The sequence below is a fragment of the Danio aesculapii genome, chromosome 9, assembly GCF_903798145.1.
Source record: "Danio aesculapii chromosome 9, fDanAes4.1, whole genome shotgun sequence".
In the NCBI taxonomy this organism is placed as follows: Eukaryota; Metazoa; Chordata; class Actinopteri; order Cypriniformes; family Danionidae; genus Danio; species Danio aesculapii.
Window position 1 is genome coordinate 33,650,052 of NC_079443.1, and position 18,324 is coordinate 33,668,375.

General features: G+C 33.2%; 3 protein-coding genes across 3 annotated transcripts; 1 reads left to right on the forward strand and 2 right to left on the reverse strand.

The window, feature by feature from the left end:
* Positions 1-995: 995 nt before the first annotated feature.
* Positions 996-8,791, reverse strand: dnajb11 (DnaJ heat shock protein family (Hsp40) member B11). The gene is made up of 10 exons (XM_056465506.1): positions 8,627-8,791; positions 7,996-8,152; positions 6,133-6,230; positions 5,763-5,895; positions 5,441-5,583; positions 4,029-4,111; positions 3,861-3,918; positions 3,580-3,691; positions 2,233-2,392; positions 996-2,072 (listed from the first exon to the last, which is right to left on the reverse strand). Exons 1-10 carry the CDS (start codon positions 8,698-8,700, stop codon positions 2,008-2,010), a joined length of 1,083 nt encoding a protein of 360 aa, XP_056321481.1. The 5' UTR covers positions 8,701-8,791; the 3' UTR covers positions 996-2,007.
* A 380-nt stretch (positions 8,792-9,171) lies between these two features.
* Positions 9,172-12,647, forward strand: rabl3 (RAB, member of RAS oncogene family-like 3). The gene is made up of 8 exons (XM_056464844.1): positions 9,172-9,245; positions 9,516-9,607; positions 9,689-9,818; positions 10,951-11,065; positions 11,418-11,568; positions 11,681-11,752; positions 11,855-11,893; positions 11,995-12,647. The coding sequence occupies exons 1-8, from the start codon at positions 9,200-9,202 to the stop codon at positions 12,049-12,051; spliced, it is 702 nt and encodes a 233-aa protein (XP_056320819.1). The 5' UTR covers positions 9,172-9,199; the 3' UTR covers positions 12,052-12,647.
* Positions 12,648-15,490: 2,843 nt separating this feature from the next.
* On the reverse strand, positions 15,491-17,618 carry gzm3 (granzyme 3, tandem duplicate 1). Its single transcript, XM_056465395.1, has 5 exons — positions 17,543-17,618; positions 16,775-16,925; positions 16,535-16,694; positions 16,202-16,462; positions 15,491-15,727 (listed from the first exon to the last, which is right to left on the reverse strand). The coding sequence occupies exons 1-5, from the start codon at positions 17,586-17,588 to the stop codon at positions 15,578-15,580; spliced, it is 768 nt and encodes a 255-aa protein (XP_056321370.1). The 5' UTR covers positions 17,589-17,618; the 3' UTR covers positions 15,491-15,577.
* Between the last annotated feature and the right edge of the window lie 706 nt (positions 17,619-18,324).

The window sequence follows — 18,324 nt, forward strand, 5'->3', positions numbered from 1 at the left end:
AACCGCCAACTTATCCAGCATATGTTTTTACGCAGCGGATGATCTTCCAGCCGCAACCGAACACTGGGAATCACCCATACACCCTTGCATTCACATACATACACTACAGACAATTTAGCTAACCCAATTCACCTATTCCACATGTCTTTGGACTGGGGGGAAACCGGAGCACCCGGAGAAAACCTATACGAACACGGGGAGAACATGCAAACTCCACACAGTAATACCAACTGACCCAGCCAGTCTCGAACCAGCAACCTTTTTGCTGTGAGGCAATCGTGCTATACCCACTGCGCCACCGTGACGCCCCATATTGTAAATTATATTTTTAAAACCATATATTTAGAGTGTTTTGAATATTTTCTGACAGGTGTATTGGACAATACATTTTGTCATCTTATAGGACAACTTTGATGAACTGTTTTTGATCTGCTTGAAATGTTGACTAGTGTCTGTATCGTTTATCATTTGCTGCCCTCTGCTGGACATGTCAGTCACTGCTTGCCTAACTAGCTAATAATTGACATTGACTCTCGTATTCATTTTCATTCGGCTTAGTAACTTATTTATCAGGGGTCCCCACAGTAGAATGAACAGCCAACTACTTCAGCAGATGTTTTAAGCAACGGATGCCCTTCCAGCTGCAACCCAGTACTGGGAAACACCAGCACCATACACTCTTGCATTCACACACATACTCATATACAATGGCCAGTTTTTGTTGTTGTTTACCCAATTCACCTATAGCGCATGTCTTTGAACTGTGGGGGAAAACCCACACCAACACGGGTAGAAACACCACATAAAAATGCCAACTGACCCAGCAACCTTCTTGCTGTGAAGTGACAGTGAGGTGACCACTGAGTCACCATGCCATCAACTATCTTATAATAATTTGTTTTTTCAAGGAGATCCACTTAAGCAGTGTAGTTAAAAGCTTCAAACCGATATGTCAAAAACATTTGTACAAACACAAACACTCATCTCATATAAAGTCAGTTTTTAACCATAATTATAAACTTTTAATTCTCTTTTGAATATGGCAGATGATATTTCCTTCACGTGTGCACAAGTTATCCTAAGATGTTCTGATTTGTCTGGTGCAGTCCACAAAGAGCTAAGGAAATGAATAACTAGGAAGGTACCTAATGGACTGAACATCAGGAGGGGCTGTTAAAGAAACAAGAAAGTAAATCTGTCACATTAAAAAAAAATAATAATAAAAATAAATCACAGGAAAGAGTTGAACTGTACAGTTAAAGAGGTCTTCTGTTAGAACTTAAAAAACCAAATAAGTGCCTCAAAGGAAACAGATCTGTAACCAGACGACAAATCTGAACCAGGCAGTAGTAGAGCAATACACACACACACAAACAGGATTTGCAACTTGGTGAGCACAAAAACACCAGCTGCAACAACCGTGATAAATTTGTTCTTTAAAACAAGTGGACCAAAGATTAAAGAGTGTAAATTGAGAACGTTCAGTGAACTTACATTCAAATAACTGTTTCTTTTTAAAAGACTTGAAGAGAAAGTTCTTGAGTAGCAGGTGTTGAAATCGTCCTCTGATTTGAAGTTTCAGTCCTCTTTCTTTCTGTTGTTGTTGCTGCAGGTCTCAAGTCAACTGGCATTAAACATTATGATGATCCATGAGTGGATGGTGGTTGACTGGTCAGAACAGAAAAGTAGCTTCCAAACATTGAACTGATGAAAAAGGTTTTAAACTACTTCCTGAAACTGGGGACCACATAAGGAGAAAGTAATCATTTTGGGGGGTCAAATGAGTCAAATAAAAATACTTTCTATGACAAAACAAGGCCTTTAAAAACATAAATCAGGGAAAAGAAATCATAAAAAAATAAAAACATTAACGTCAACCCTTCCTGAGAACAATATGAAAAATAAATACACCCCATTGCTTGTTCCTCAGTGTGCATTTAAATGTGTATGTGTGTGTGAAGGGCAGACAGGTTCACGCATTCAGTCCTGATTTACTAGGCTAGTCTGTCAGTATCCCTGCAGTCCGTTATAAACCTTTTGAGATGGTGCCTGTTTCAAAAGCTGTTTTATACCTGAGGAAAAAAGAAAATAAAAAAATTATTAACTCAAAAATAGCAGAATTCGTTTTTTTTTAAATACCTCCTATGTAATTTTGAAGACCAACAGTCTCTCTATATAAAATAATAGACTATAAGTCATCCTACAGTTCAGATTTCCTAACCGTTCTCTTACCATCTTTCTGCTGGTCATCAAGTTGCTCCTTGGGGAAATCTACATCAAAGGTGATTATAAGAGATCCACGAATATTGTTGTTGTCAAAACTTGGCAGGCCCTCACCCTTCTTCCAAATACGAGATCCTGGTTTAGTGATTTTATCTCTGACGATGTGCACCTGCAAGACCACAAGGAGAGTTTGTGAGGAGTCTTATTTAAGACATTAGAGATGCAGAATTGGATGTGACAGTTATCAACCAAAACATCTGTAAAAAGTTTACATTTATTTAATTTAAAATACAGTAAAAACATTAATTTTGTAAAAATATCATTACAAATATTATAGCAAATTTAATAGGACTATTTTCTACTTCATTTTTTAAAAAATGTATAGACTGCTGTGATTTCACCTCCAGAAATCAAACATTTCATGATTTACATTATTTTCAACATGTGATCAGAGATGCTCTGCTTCATTTTAAGTAAACCTTTTTCACTACATTTAAAATTTTTGGAACAAAAAGGCTCTTTTTTTGTTTAAATTAACATTAATTCAACAAGGATGCATTACACTAGTAAAAAAAGAAAGAGCAATTACAGGATAATGTTGAAGATTTGTATTCCAAATAAATGATGTTCTTTGAGCTTTTTTAGACTAAAAATAATCAAAGATTTAGAAATAAACAATATTGTATTAGAATGATTTTTGACGGACCATCTGACATTGAAGACTTGAATAATGGTTGCTGAAAATTCAACACTGTAATCACAGGAATAAATGACATTTTAAAAATGGAAATTTAATAATAATAATAATATTAAATGTATGTCTTTATGTTTTAATGCCATATCAACAAAATTGGCTATATGCATACCAAGTATTCAATATATCATTTACAATCATCCAATTTACAACCATCGTTTCTTCATAATCATGCATTGTACAAATAAACATACAAATAACAAGAACACTGATCAAATTGATAGATCTAATATGACTTATCAATGATACATATTCAAAATTTCCTTTTTAAACATTTCCCTTAAAATAGTCCTAAATAAAGAGCTCTCCAATATTATTTAATAATTTAAACAGTCTATTAAAATATGTTTTATAGTTTAACAATAGTTTTCTTACCCTTTTAATAAATATATGTGTGTGTAAGTCCTGAGTGAATTCTAATTAAATAGATATTTTAATATTTCATCTACATAGGTTAACTTTTTTTTTTTTCATAAGTGCATTGCAACATGGCCATAAAATCGAATTAACCAAAAACAAATAAACAATCAAATATAAATAAATAAGTGATGACAACAATAATAGTCAGTCAGAAAAAACAGTGTTGAAAAAGGAGGACATACCTTGTGGCCATCTAAATGAGTGATGTCCATCTCAAAACCGACCAGAGCCTCTACCAGAGAGATGGTGACGTTTGTGTAAAGGTCATCCCCTCTGCGCTCAAACACTGGATGCCTGGACAAGCACAAATTTACATGTGATAAACTGAAGACACAGTTCAAGACATCTCACTCCAAAACAAAACTGAAGAGATTAAATAAAGGTTTAACTGAATTATTCATAAACACATTAAATAAAATGTTAATTAACTATTCTTATTGAAATAACATAACATTACTCTTACTTTAAAACTTTGATGCGGAAACGCAGATCTCCAGGCTCACCGTCTATGTGAGGTTCACCTGTAATCAGTCAAACAACCCATACAGTCAGTAAATTTGTTGCAGCATGTAGCTAATTCTTAAAAGTAAATGTCACTGCATAGAATTTTCCACAGAATTATCTTCAATACCTTCTCCAATGAAAGGATATTCCATTTCATCTCTCACGCCCTGCTCGATCTCCACCTCTAGTGTTCTCTCCTCATTCACAAGTCTGGAAACAAACACACAGTGTTTAAAAAATAAATAAAAATAAAGATTTGGTAAATCAAAGGCCTTCCTTTACCCCTGATATTAACACTTGTTTGATCCAATCACAATTTGTGGACAAGGATTCTAAAATAGATTAAGATCGTTCACTTTTGACCAATTCCAGAGGTAGTCGGAAATGCATCAGACTTATTTGTTTTCAGTGTCAATGTGCATTTGTTTTGACCGTCTCAAACAACCACCTAGTGACTTAATAGTGTTTTCATGAGTCGGCTATATTGGAGGCACAGAATGTAAACAGTGCCATTGAACCAAACAAAACTAGCACATTTTGTTTATGATTGCAGCTGAATATGGTCAATTATTTGGGTGTACTAATTGGTCAGACAGAAAAAAAACCATTTAGAGTATGATAGCCAGACAAAACTTACAACAAATCAAGCAAAAGAGAGAAAAAAAACTGTAACAAAAGGTGTTTGTGGTTGGTGAAACTAAACCAGGATTCCCAAGGTAAGAATCGTGACAGAGGCACATTAGTCCTTATCATTTCCAGTCAAGTAAGTGAAATATTAAGCTGCTCATAAGTATTGAATTCAGTTTGTCAAATAATTGCACCCTCTCCTGCCCACCAAGTCCTTCTCTATGTTTTTTAGTAGCTTCTGTGTGTGCGTGTGTGTGTGTGTGTCTTAGTATCACCAGAATATGGGTAATTTTGACATAAGTGGAAATCCTCTATATGTGATTGTTATGTAACATGTTATGAGAAAGTGTAGCAAAATTAAGATTTCCTAATTTGCTGTCCAAAGAGCAAATTGATTATTTAAATTGTGGTTGTGATCCACATTCTTTTCATTTGTTTGTTTTCCTGCTCACTCATCAGTAATGCTACACGATTAATTTAATAACTACTACCAATTTAATCTAGATATTAATCTATTTTATAAATATTGTATTACTAAAACCTTTTATTTAATATTTTTTTTAAATCTCAGTCTGAATGAATGATTCAGTAACTCAAATTCACATCATTAAAAATTTTGTATTTAGATTGGGTGAGGGTTTGAATACAGGTTCATAATTTTAATAATCATTTTTTCTAATTATGCAGCTCTTCTCATATGGCATGTAAGATAGATTTGTATATTCAAGTACACTCTGCACCAAACATAAAATAAAAAGGGTCTTGTTAGAAAATCTAACACAAGTAGTCACACCAAACAAGGTGGAAACAGTATTGCATCTTGGTTGACCACTTATGACTAAATCACTTTAAATTTACTAACTATCAGAGGAAAATAAAGCCAAAGTGACAAAGATTATTTTTAAAACTCACTTGATATTGGGGCATTCATCACAGACTACTTCCTGTGTCATCTGAAAGCGACCCGGTCCGAGTTGTGTGGTTCTCATTTCTTGCCGGCAGTTGCATTTTCTTTTGCCTGGAGCTTCTTTTGCAACTGGTTTGATTCGTACTACCTACATGTTGAAGAATAGAGGAAACAGAAGGACAGGAAAGCGGAAAGGAGATTATAACGAGCGTCCACCTCCATGTGACTACACATGTTCAAAAAGCCTACAGAAGTAAACAGACTACATAAATACAGCAGTACATCAAAAAGGAAATGGAGAGAGTTCAAGAGCAACAAAAAGCTCACCTCCACAAAATTCCCTGAATACACCTCTTCTAATGTTACTTCAAGGTCCAGAACAATGTCATTACCCCTTGGAATATCTCTGCCAGCTGGCTGTCTATTTCCACCAAACATAAATCCAAAGTCGCCAAAGAAACTTGAGGGGAGGAAAAAAAAAAACATTTCATCTATGCAGTCACACATACTGAGGATTAAAAGTGTGCAGTGATAATGTTTATGTTTCAAACAGACTTGCTTCAAAAACTAGATTCATCAGACATTTGCAAATCTAAACTTTAAGCTTGTGTTTCATAAATGATATAGAGTTTATAGGAAAATTTACTAACATTTCAACAGTTTCTTATTGTGGTTTTAATATATTAGATCTGCTTACCTGGAGAATATATCACCATGTGAACTTTGATGGCCTTCTTTTAATCCCTCCTCTCCATATGCGTCATACTGTTTCCTTTTCTCCTCATCTGAAAGTACCTGCATTAAAAAAAATAATAACATGCATTCCATGCATGATTAACTGACTCAAGCAAGGATGCTTTTTTCTTTTTTAAATATTTCCCAAATGATGTTTAACAGAGCAAGGAAATTTTCATAGTATGGCTGATTTTTCTTCTGAAGTATTATTTGTTTTATTTCGGCTAGAATAAAAGCAGTTTTACATTTTTAAAGAAGGTCAAAATTATTAGCCCCTTTTAAGCTATTTTTTTCGATAGTTTACAGAACAAAGCATCATTATACAGTAACTTGCCTAATTACCCTAACCTGCCTAGTTAACTTAGTTAAGCCTTTAAATGTCACTTTAAGCTGTATAGAAGTGTCTTGAAAAATATCTAGTAAAATATTATTTACTGTCATCATGACAAAGATAAAATAGATCAATTATTAGAAATGAGTTATTAAAACTATTATGTTTAGAAATGTGCTAAAAAAAAAAAATCTCTCCGGTAAACAAAAATTGGGGAAAAAAAATAAACAGGGGGGCTAATAATTCTGCCTTCAAATGTTTATCAGAATGTGATCATTCACAATAGTCACATCGCAAGAATATGCGATGTTGAGTCTGGATTACAATTTATCATTTGCATGTTGTTTATGATTTTAAAAGCATGAGGCATAATAAATTGTACCATTTGTAACTTTAATAACAATGAGTTTCATTGAATTACTTGTATTTTATCACTGCATCTGAATACTGTTAAACTCTGAACCTATCATAACACTGTTTATTGTGACTGTATCTTTTTCTTTATTGTATTTATTCTATGCTTGTAGACTATTCATTACATTTTATGCAGATGAACTTTTCTACAGAATCATCCCAATTAATCTAAAATGATAAACTCTTGCCAAATAGACATCGAGTCATCTAGTAGAATTGTATTCATAACACAATAATAATAATAAAAAAATTGCAGGTAAACAAAATATCACAATGTTAATTTTTATATATATATATATATATATATATATATATATATATATATATTATTTAACATTACACATAATAATTTTATTACAATACGAATATATTACATAAAAAAATATTTATTTCAGTGAAATTTTTATGTAATATAATATTTGATTGATTTATGAAAAAATAATAATTAATTCACATATATAGAATTTCTCTGTTGTATTCGAATTAAGCTGCATTTTTTTATTAAAAAAAAAAAAAAAAAATATATATATATATATATATATATATATATATATATATATATATATATATATATATATATATATATATATATATATATTATAAATATATATTCTGTAACAATTTCATTTTGCATACATTGTATATTATTACACGCTACACTAGAGGTCCACGTCACACATCTGATCAATAAGAAAAAGCAGATGTGTCAACCAATCAGAGGCGGCCACACAATTCTTCCAACCAATCAAAGAGCTTCATGGATTCGTTTCTAACAACAACGGTCATGCTGGTCATACTCGTTTCAGTGGGGATTGTACTGATGTTTTGTTCTGATTCGGAAATATGATATATGACAATAGGGACGCAAAACATCGTCCATTTAGATATCTGTATTAAACCTACGAATACTGTTCACATGACTAACCAAGTCGTCATAACACAATACAGATCAATTAAACATCTACATTGTCGAGTAAAGAAATTAGCATCGTTCAACATGCAAAGCGTAACATCAACCAAATGGGATTCGAGTTAAAAGGACTTGTTAAAACGGTATACGGTTAAAATAAAATAACTTACCTCGTAAGCAGCTCCAAGGTCTGCAAATTTGTCTTGGGCATTTGGGTCATCTTGGTTTCTGTCTGGATGAAGCTGCAATGCCAACTTTCTGTAGGCTTTCTTAATGTCTTTGACTGATGCTGATCTACTAACCCCCAGAATTTTGTAGAAATCCCTCCTAAAATACACAGGAATTCAAAAATATGTTGAACCACACACTAATTCATTTATTCAGAATACTGGTGAATAGAAACAGCCGTGGACACTGGTGTCTAATCATTTAACATCATGACCAAAAAGAGTAATAAAATCAACAACACGAAGCTTCAGATATTCCTGGAATAAACATGACAGTTACATAAACATGCAGATACATACAAGAGTGAGCAGCTTCGTTACAGCAAGTATTAGTCGTTTTTAATGCAATAAGCGTCGTATTTTAAACAAAACAAAATAACAACCCGTGTTTTAAAACTCTACATTGGAGTACAATAAATAAAGGACATAATATAAAGTAGTTTCTGGTGTGCTTGACTAGCACGATGCACGGACAGTGGCGTAGACCAATCACAGTGAAACATGTGTACCAGCCAGAGTACTGAGTTTATAATGAACTAAACCTAAACGCGGAAACCATACGATATTCACTTACCCAGCAAATACGGTCAGTATCAAATATAAAAGCAGAAAACAGACACTCGACAATTTCATTCCTCTAACAGCCATGGGTCCTTGTTTCCTTCAGAAGTCCAGTAAAACACACCGGCTTTCTGTGATGTCTATCAAAAAGCCTCTTCCTGCTCTGTCACAAATCCCCGCCCCGGTTCACAAAGGAAGTGTTATAAAAGTCCGTCGACTGAAACGTTGTTATATTATATTATATTATATTATATTATATTATATTATATTATATTATATTATATTATATTATATTATATTATATTATATTATATTATATTATATTATATTATTAACTCAAATCATGTTGACTTTAAATGCAAGCAATATTACAAATTCGAGAGCATACCACCATCAATTACTTAGTGTAATATAAATGTAATTTTATTTAAATTTTATAATAGTATTTTAATTGATGTTCAACGTGATCTAATTTAATTTAATTTTATGTATTATATCCACGGATAGATCAGTGACTGTTTGGCGTATATCTGCAACTTTTATTTTGTCATACACGTACGTTTACACAGTGTACTTCCGGATAGAAATGGCATCTTTGGACAGGGTGAAAGTGTTGGTTTTGGGAGATTCTGGTAATAAGCATGATCAAAATAATCTATCGACCTTGTTTTCTGTTAACATGTTTAATATAATGTAAATGCACATTTAAATTGGAACGTCATGTAATATTATACTCAAGCTATGTGTTCGCCCACCATTTAGCTGGGACTCCTGAAATATTGTTTTATTTATTAGTAGTCATTGTTTAATGGAACTTTATCTGAGTGTACTTGTAATCTTATAATAAATTATTCTAAACATCAGTAATCCTGTCCTGATCAGTGTTGTTTGTCTGTTTACAGGAGTAGGGAAGTCCTCTCTTGTACACCTCCTCTGCCAGAATCAGGTTTTGGGGAATCCCTCATGGACTGTGGGCTGCTCAGTGGACGTCAGGGTATAATGTCAATTAGAAGTGATTCATTTCAATTCACAAAGCTATGAAAAATGACAAAGTGAGTCTTGATTCTTTGCACAGGTTCACGACTACAGAGAAGGCACTCCTGAAGAGAAGGCTTTTTACATTGAACTCTGGGATGTTGGAGGATCTGTTGGCAGTGCCAGCAGTGTTAAAAGCACCAGAGCTGTGTTTTACAATTCAGTTAATGGTTAAGTATCAGACACAATGATGAAAAGATGTATTTAAATGTAAGCATGGACCGGTTCAAGATTCTGACGATATGGTAACCTTGGATAAAAAGATCAGGCTTTTACAGTTTCACGGTACTGTGATTACTGCTCTAATATATGCTCTTTTTAAATGTCTGGGTAAAAAAACTAAAACTTTTTCCCTTTGAACACATTAAATTTTATTACGAGATAATATTTTAAATGTTTGTTACAATGAATATGTTAGGCTGAATAATTCAAATAAATCATTGACTTCTGCTGTCTTCATTAGTTCCAAAAACAAAACACAGATTTCATTACAATTTAATACGGCATCTTTGGAGATCTTTTTTGCTGGAGATACTGTTGTCCTAAAAAAAAAACTTAAAAAAAAAAAAATAAAATGTAAATAAAAAATCTTACCTATCCAATAGGAATGTTATAGCAGAAAATGGTATTCCTTGAAAAGCGGTTATTGTCCCATTTAAATGTGTACCAGGGCTGTATGATAATGGGAAAATATATTATGAGTATTGCTAAGGAAACAAAATTAATTGTGATTTAACATTTCCCAATGCAATTTTTATTATCTATTTTTAACAATTATTTATTTAATGATCATATTAAAATGAAAAGATAATGGATATTTTTCTGATCTAATTAAATCTAATTCAGGCTAAAACTATTATAGAACTACTAACCACTAGAATTTAAAAACTCTGAATACCTTGAAAGATATTCTAATTTCTGATTCCCAAGTACTAACTACTACTCCTGGCTTCAGTATTTATTCTGCATTGAGGCACTAGGTTTACTTTTGGGTCCAGTCTATCAAATAGCATAATTGCACCAATTGGATAAGCGGAGTGAGGCCAAATCTGATTGGTGAAATCTGGATAAACAACCTACACATGCAACACACTAATGCTTGGCACATAATATAAATGTAATTTAATCACTCCTCTCTGCGATATGGATATTTAATATACTATTATTTCAATAACAATAATTTTTTTGTATATATTGTGGTTGTGACACACTTATATGTACATACAGGGCAAAAAAAAAAAAATCTGGTATATTAGTGATGACTTAATTGATACTAAGCCGCTGTCTTTTTTTAACTTTCAGGTATCATTTTAGTTCATGATCTAACTAACAAGAAGTCCTCCCAGAATCTTTACCGCTGGTCACTAGAGGCACTGAGCAAAGACTCCTCTCCAACTGGCATCATTGTATCGAACGGGTGAGTCAGCATCAACTTCTGCTTGGTAACTACATCAATTAACACTCATTAGAAAATAGGTGCTTGTAAAGTTACTAATCAACAGAATGTCTAAAGGGACCAAATGTTTCTAATGTTTTGATTAAAAGTAAAAAAAAAATTCTAACTAATTGAATACATTAGTGTAAGTACGTTTCTGCCACAGCAGTTATATAGAATAAAATGTTGACTGTAAGTATATGCTGTATTTTTATATTTGTGACAGAAAATGACAAGATATCCATTCATCCACGTCATCCAATTACTTCCAATTTATTTTTGAGGACCAGTGAATGTCAAAATAAATAAGAGGATGACCCTTTTGATCTTTCAGTGATTACGATAGAGAACAGTTTGCAGAGAACGCTGTTCCACTTCTGCTAATTGGCACCAAATTTGATCAGATCCCGGAAAACAAGAGGAACGATGTTCTGACTCGAACTGCCTTTCTATCTGAAGACTTCAATGCGGAAGAGATCAACCTGGTGTGTGCTCTTTAGTGCTCTCGAAATCTAAGCTTTGTCTTAATTAATATCATAACATGGATAAAAACTTGTCCTTTTAAGAGTTTGAACTTTTCAGTTTTTTTTTTCTCAGGATTGTACAAATCCACGGTATCTTGCTGCTGGTTCATCAAATGCTGTTAAATTGAGTCGATTCTTTGATAAGGTAGAGACGTATAGAGAGTGTACATCACTCATAGTGAATCTACGTCTTTGTTGTTCTTTATTAACATATACATTGAGTTTCAATTTTTTCTCTCTCTTTAAGGTAGTAGAGAAGAGATACTTCACAAGAGACCCTGGCCAGGTGAGAATGTGTGATATGTCTTACGGGATAACAAACTGTACACATAATTCATTAACAATTATAATGTAGAGTAATGCTTTAATATTTTGCTTTCTCTGTAGATGCAGAGCTTCACAGACAGGAGGCGCTTTAATTTCAAGAGTGTGCACAATGACTGAGTGTACACATTTCATTTTGGTTGGTGGGTTAAATTCTGTTGGTAATCTGAAAGAGCATATGAATATTTCTTTCTTATTATCCTGTTATTTTACAGAAAGGCCAATCAGTTTAACGTTAACACTGGTTTACAATGACAAAAGGATTTGTTTGGCTTAATAATCACTTGGATCTCATATTTGGAGATTTTTTTTTTCATACTAAAGGTTAAAAAATATGAACTCAAGGTTCTATCGCAGTTTGAAATCCACAATTAGAGGACATAGAGATATCCTGCTCATCACAATAACTCTACATTGGAACATACCTATTCACTTCTCTTCTCATGTTTCTGTTTGTACTGAGGTGACAAGGACCCTGTTTTTTTTCCTTTGGTAAAAGGTAATTGAAACTGTTTATCTGTTATAGAGTCATTAAGAAAATATGGCATCTAAAAAAAGGAAGTCATATTGTCATTGATTTAAAGTTTTTGTCATCAATCTTTGTAATATAAAATAATTAAAGGAAAGGACTTTGCTATATTAGCAAGCTGTTAATACTGTGCATGTACAGAACTCTTTACATAAGACAAAAGTGAATAAAGATGCATTTGAATGAACTGTTTGGGTGTTCTTTTACACTATATACCAGCATACACTTTTATTCTACACCAGTGATGAGCCGAAACATGTCTGTTGGTCCGTGCACTGCTAAAACAGCACTGACCCATTGAGGTATAGACTCTTTAAGACCACAGAAAATGTCATGTGTATCTGGACCAAGACGTTCTTTCTACAAGCTGCATGTTGATCAAGCACATGCCTCAGATGCTCAATTGGAGGTCTGAAACAATGTGTGCAGTGTGGCAGAGTGCTTTGTACTGCTGAAAGAAACCACTTCCTCCAACAACATTGTCATTAAGGTGTTATTTTAGGTAGGTAGCGTATGTGTCAAATTTACCTCAATATAAATAACTGGACCCAGGCCAGAGCATCACACAAGTGTGTTTTGGTGCCATCGCATCCTACATGATTTAAAAGGAAATGGTACTCACCAAACCCGGAATTCTTCCACTGCTCTGAGATCCAGTTCTGATGATTGTGTCCTCATAGTAGGTGCCACACTCCAGATGTGCAGTGTTATGACAGGCCTCCCTTATCCATTATTAAAATGTGTTTTCGGTCTGCTTTTGCCACAATAGACCAAGTAGAGCTTATGCTTTATCAGTCCAGATGGGATAGCTGTCATTACTCCTGTATATTGGTGAGCCTTCAATGCTCAACACTAAGTTGCCAATTTGAGTCTTTCCCTCCTCTGACCGCTTTTCACACCAGGGCCATTTCAGAAATACTCTGACTTAAGTCACCTTGACAAATACTGGTGCTTGTTAAAGTTGCATCTTTATTCCTGTCAATTTTTTCCAGCATGCAACATGTTCATTTTGAGAACAGATGATTTGCTTACCATTTTTCCTATCTAGACCTTATTGTATGGCCTTGTTAGGAGATTATCAACAGTATTTGCTTCACTTGTGACTGGTTATAATGTTTTGGTTAATCGTTGTGTGGCACCAGATCTTTTGAAGATATTTACAGAATGTTTCAGTGTCACATGACAGCAGCTTTAATGCACTTTCACTTGGTTAGTTAGTATCCCAGTTAGCAACATTCTTTAGCAGGCATTGTTGCATCCTTTTTAAGACATTTCCTGACATCTGACATGTATTTGGTTAGGTGTTTTATTGGCAATCTGAAATATTTTATATTAATTTACCAACTTTGCTTCAGTGTATATCAATGAACCATATGCGTAAACATCATCTCAGGTATTCATCTACCAGATAAATAAAGAGTTGTCAAAAACCTTGTAATGTATTGTCAAAGTAATCAACATTCTTTAACTGTAATTTTCCCATCCCTTTTCGGACTTATCCTTACAAATGGTATGTATTTGGTCAGGTGTTTTCATTGGCAATCTGAAATATTTAATGTAATATTAAATTAACCTACCAACTTTGCTTCTGTGTATATAATTAAACCATACATTAGAACATTTATCAGATAAATGAAGAGTGAATTAAAAAACAAGGAATTGATCATATCTCACGATCCAACGAAATAAGGAGGAAACAAAAAGTGTAACAAACCAAAATTCAACAGCCTGAACTTGTGAATTTAGAAAAGCACACTCTCCCCTTACTGGTTGAATCTTCTCCCTCTCTTGACTCAAACCTTCAAGAGATAGTTCACCCAAAATGAAAATTCACTCAGTATTTGCTCAACCTCAATTGGTTCCAAACCATTGCGTTTCTTTCATCTGTTGAACACTAAAGAAGATATTTTGAAGAAAGCTACATGAACCATTAGTGGAAAACCATAGTAAGAAAAAGTAATATGTGGAAGTCAATGGCTACAGGTTTTCAGCATTTTAAAAGATCGTCTTTTGTGTTCAACAGAAGAAACTAATAAATGTTTAAAACAAGAAAAAAGATGACAATTTTTATTTCCCTATCATTTAATTCCCTTTAAAAGCTAAAGCCCACCAAGAAGAAAAGGGGCACTAATGTACCATTAAGTAAGTATGACAAATATAACAATTTTCCGGCACAAATTTGTTTTTTGCCCATTTTTCAGCAATAGCATACATGCCAGTATTTTCTGTTACAGCAATGCATTTAATTTCAAAAACAGTATTATATCTGAAATACAATTAATTACATAACGTAACATTACCATTTATATTTTCTAAGGAACCTTAAACCTGGCCAGAGAGCACAGAGAAGTGTGAAATCATTTGAGAAATGGAAACTGTATGAGCAGGAACAAACTTGACGAGTATCAATCAGTCACACAAATCCACTTCACATTTTAAGCATACAGTTGAAGTCAGAATTACTAGTCCCCCTTTAATTTTTTCTTTTTCAAATATTTCCCAAATGATGTTTAACAGAGCAAGGAAGTTTTCACAGTATGTCTGATAATATTTTTTCTTCTAGAGAAAGTCTTATTTGTTTTATTTCGGCTAGAATAAAAGCAGTTAATTTTCTAAAAAACATTTTAGGGACAAATTTATTAAACCCTTTAAGCTTATTTTTTCAATAGTCTACAGAACAAACCATCATTATAACCTGCCTAATTACCCTAACCTACCTAGTTAACCTAATTAACCGAGTTAAGCCTTTAAATGTCACTTTAAGCTGTATAGAAGTGTCTTGAAAAATATCTAGTCAAATATTATGTGCTGTCATCATGGCAAAGAGAAAATAAATCATTAGAAATGAGTTATTAAAACTATTATGATTAGAAATGTGTTGAAAAAAATCTTCTCTCCGTTAAACAGAAATTGGGAAAAAAATAAACAGGGGGTCTAATAATTCTGACTTCAACTGTATTAAAACACACACCCAAAAATCAGTGCAATGTGTAATTAATAATCTTTATTTACAACTTCAAAGTAGCAACAGGAATAAGTAAACAACACAGTCAGATGCAGGGTTACAAAAGCTAAATTTGGTATGAAAGCAAAAACTTACACTTTTAAATGATATATTTAACCCATATTCTTTTTAATCCAGGGAAGGAAGTAGGAGATTTTTACGAAAACCGGAGGATGCTGTGTATTTAAACAGTCATCTTTCACAGTATATGAAGCAATTGCTTGTGGTTTAGTACTGCAGATAAGAGGACTTCCTGAATCACCCTGAAAAAAGATGGACAGAACAACATTATAATAATATAATATAATATAATATAATATAATATAATATAATATAATATAATATAATATAATATAATATAATATAATATAATATAATATAATATAATATCTGATGTTATATGTATATTTACATTTACATTTAGTCATTTAGCAGACGCTTTTATCCAAAGCGACTTACAAATGAAGACAAGGAAGCAATTTACACAACTATAAGAGCAGCAGTGAACAAGTGCTATAGACAAGTTTCAGGTGTGTAAAGTCTAAGAAGCAAAGCATTAAAAATTTTATTTTTTGTTTTATTTATTTATTTATTTATTTTTTGAGAGAGAGAGAGAGAGAGAGAGAGAGAGAGAGAGAGAGAGAGAGAGAGAGAGAGAGAGAGAGAGTACAGTTAGTGGTATAGCCAGAGAGGCAGTTACAGATTAGGAGGGAAAGTGGAGAAATATAAAGTATTACCCGGCAAAAGGCATGTTTCCCATCTGAGACACTACAGAACATTCTTTCACTGTTAAAATGTTGCTGCCAATTTTTTTTGCATTCATAGTTGTTCTGCAGTTTGACAGTGACTTCCCGCAGTACATCTGATGCCGTTTGTACATTTGGCTTTTTCATCCCCCAGCCAGCTACTGAGCATTTGACATTGGCTGATAGATTCTCATTTTTCTTGGGAAGAGACAAAACTTTAACAAATTTGTTGAGCTTGGCTTTGTTCTTCAGCTGCAAGGAAGAGAAAATCATTTTACAGAGAGAAAAAAAACATTGAGTCGCGTTAGGTGAAGATGAAAATACCTTTAGTAACATGATATCATAGCTGTAGTCCTTCTCATTGTTGCTGTTTAGAAACATAGGATGCTGGATATGTTTTATCACTTGAATCCTCTGCTGGCTTTTCTCATGTTTGCTGATGTTGTGAGCTCCCAGAAGAACCTCAAAGTGACCCCGATTGTTTCTGTGGACAAATTACAAGCTGCAACATATATTTAAAAATAAACTAAAAGGCTTGAGGATCATACTCAGGCTCATACTTACTTCAAACAGTGAGCCGCTGTCAGAACATAATCTTCTCTGATCAGCATCCCTCCACATGCCTCGTGTTTGTTCTGAATGAATGCCATGTATGGTCTTGAATGAGGTTTAGCGTTTTTTCCTCCAATAATACCACTATCCATCCCACCTGTGACTAAAAAAACATGTATAGACTGAATGCAGTGGTGTAATTTGTATTCTATGAACATTATTTGAAATTCATTTAAATGGTCCATGAACAAATAATTAACACTATACATTAATTACAATATTCATCCTGGATAGCATTTGTTCATAAAACTTAGTTCTTGTTAACTCACAGTGCATTAACTAATGTTAAGAAAAATGTATTTAGATATTAATAATGCATTAGTTAATGCTAAACAATCATTAATAAATGCTGTACAATATTGCTCATCCTTGCCTCAGCACAAAGTCCTAAGCAATATATACATTGATATCACGTTTCTGAAAAAGTACATTATATTGCAACACAGCACGTTAACTGCACACAGTCAGTCCTATACACATCAACTTTTTCTGATTTTGATTGTAATATAATAATGTGCAGCTTTTGCAAAGCTGCATTGGAATGATTCTTATTGTAAAAAGAGCTATACAAATAAACTTGAATTGAACGTTAGTAAATCCATTAATTAATGTAACCTTGTAACTAATGCGATCAATGTTTGATCGTTTTTTTTTTTTTTTTTTCAATTTTTTGCTTTTGAAAAAAATTAAAGATTATAAGAAGCAAGGAATGAAACTCACCAGCCAAAGAGATGGCAAGAAGAAGAAGAAAAGTGCACAGAGCCATGGCTCAGTCTTCAACTGCACATTAAAAGTGAAATGTTGTTTGTCACCAAACTCTCCACTCACTGGTTTTGTATCCTGCCTTTTGCACCTCAAACCACAAATTTGTATACAAAGTAGCAAGCTGACAAATCCAAGGTGGGCAGACCGATTGCAAACGTGAGTCATAGAGGCGGTAAAAAAGTGCATCTTTGTTAACGTTAATAAATGAGAATACAGTAAGTCATTGTTACAGTAGTTTATCCTTCCTCAAAGTTCTTAAATAATGCTAACAAGCAAAGTATTGTAATTAAAAAAAGCACTAGTAAATGTCCAAATATAGTTAATAAATTGTGTTCAAGCATTGTTCATTTTAGTAATATACATTGCTACATTAACTGTCCAGTATTGTAAAATGCTAAACCTGACACTCAAATGCAAAACCTGACTACTCAATTATAAGTACTGCTATCAGAAATTAAATTAAAAAGTCTCATAGATCTAAATCTCACGTTTATTAAAGACATTATTGGGTGACACTTGTGGTGTTCATGTGTTGTGTATTTGCAGTCAAAGCACTCATGTTGATTGAGGCACTCGAATAAAATCAAACTGACATTACAGTTACCGGCAACAAAAAAAGAAAACAAGAAAAACAAGAAACTGCTTGTATAACTTACAGTACATTAAATGAATGATATCTAATTAAAAACCTGAATGTAAAGGTTTTGGCCTCTTTAAAGACTTTTATTACTTCTGGA

Bases quoted from the DNA above. Each gene is read 5' to 3' on its own strand.
- dnajb11 (XM_056465506.1), bottom strand. From the start codon at position 8,700: ATGGCTGTTAGAGGAATGAAATTGTCGAGTGTCTGTTTTCTGCTTTTA. The intron at 5,896-6,132 runs GTAAGCAGATCT...CCTCCCCTCAAG, and splicing joins CATGGTGATATATTCTCCAG to TTTCTTTGGCGACTTTGGAT. The intron at 3,692-3,860 runs GTAAGAGTAATG...GTGCTTGTCCAG, and splicing joins TTCCGCATCAAAGTTTTAAA to GCATCCAGTGTTTGAGCGCA.
- gzm3 (XM_056465395.1), bottom strand. From the start codon at position 17,588: ATGGCTCTGTGCACTTTTCTTCTTCTTCTTGCCATCTCTTTGGCTG. The intron at 16,926-17,542 runs GTGAGTTTCATT...ATGTTTTTTTAG, and splicing joins TCTTGCCATCTCTTTGGCTG to TCACAGGTGGGATGGATAGT. The intron at 16,695-16,774 runs GTAAGTATGAGC...ATTTGTCCACAG, and splicing joins ACAGCGGCTCACTGTTTGAA to AAACAATCGGGGTCACTTTG.
- rabl3 (XM_056464844.1), top strand. From the start codon at position 9,200: ATGGCATCTTTGGACAGGGTGAAAGTGTTGGTTTTGGGAGATTCTG. The intron at 9,246-9,515 runs GTAATAAGCATG...GTCTGTTTACAG, and splicing joins GTTGGTTTTGGGAGATTCTG to GAGTAGGGAAGTCCTCTCTT. The intron at 9,608-9,688 runs GTATAATGTCAA...TTCTTTGCACAG, and splicing joins GCTGCTCAGTGGACGTCAGG to GTTCACGACTACAGAGAAGG.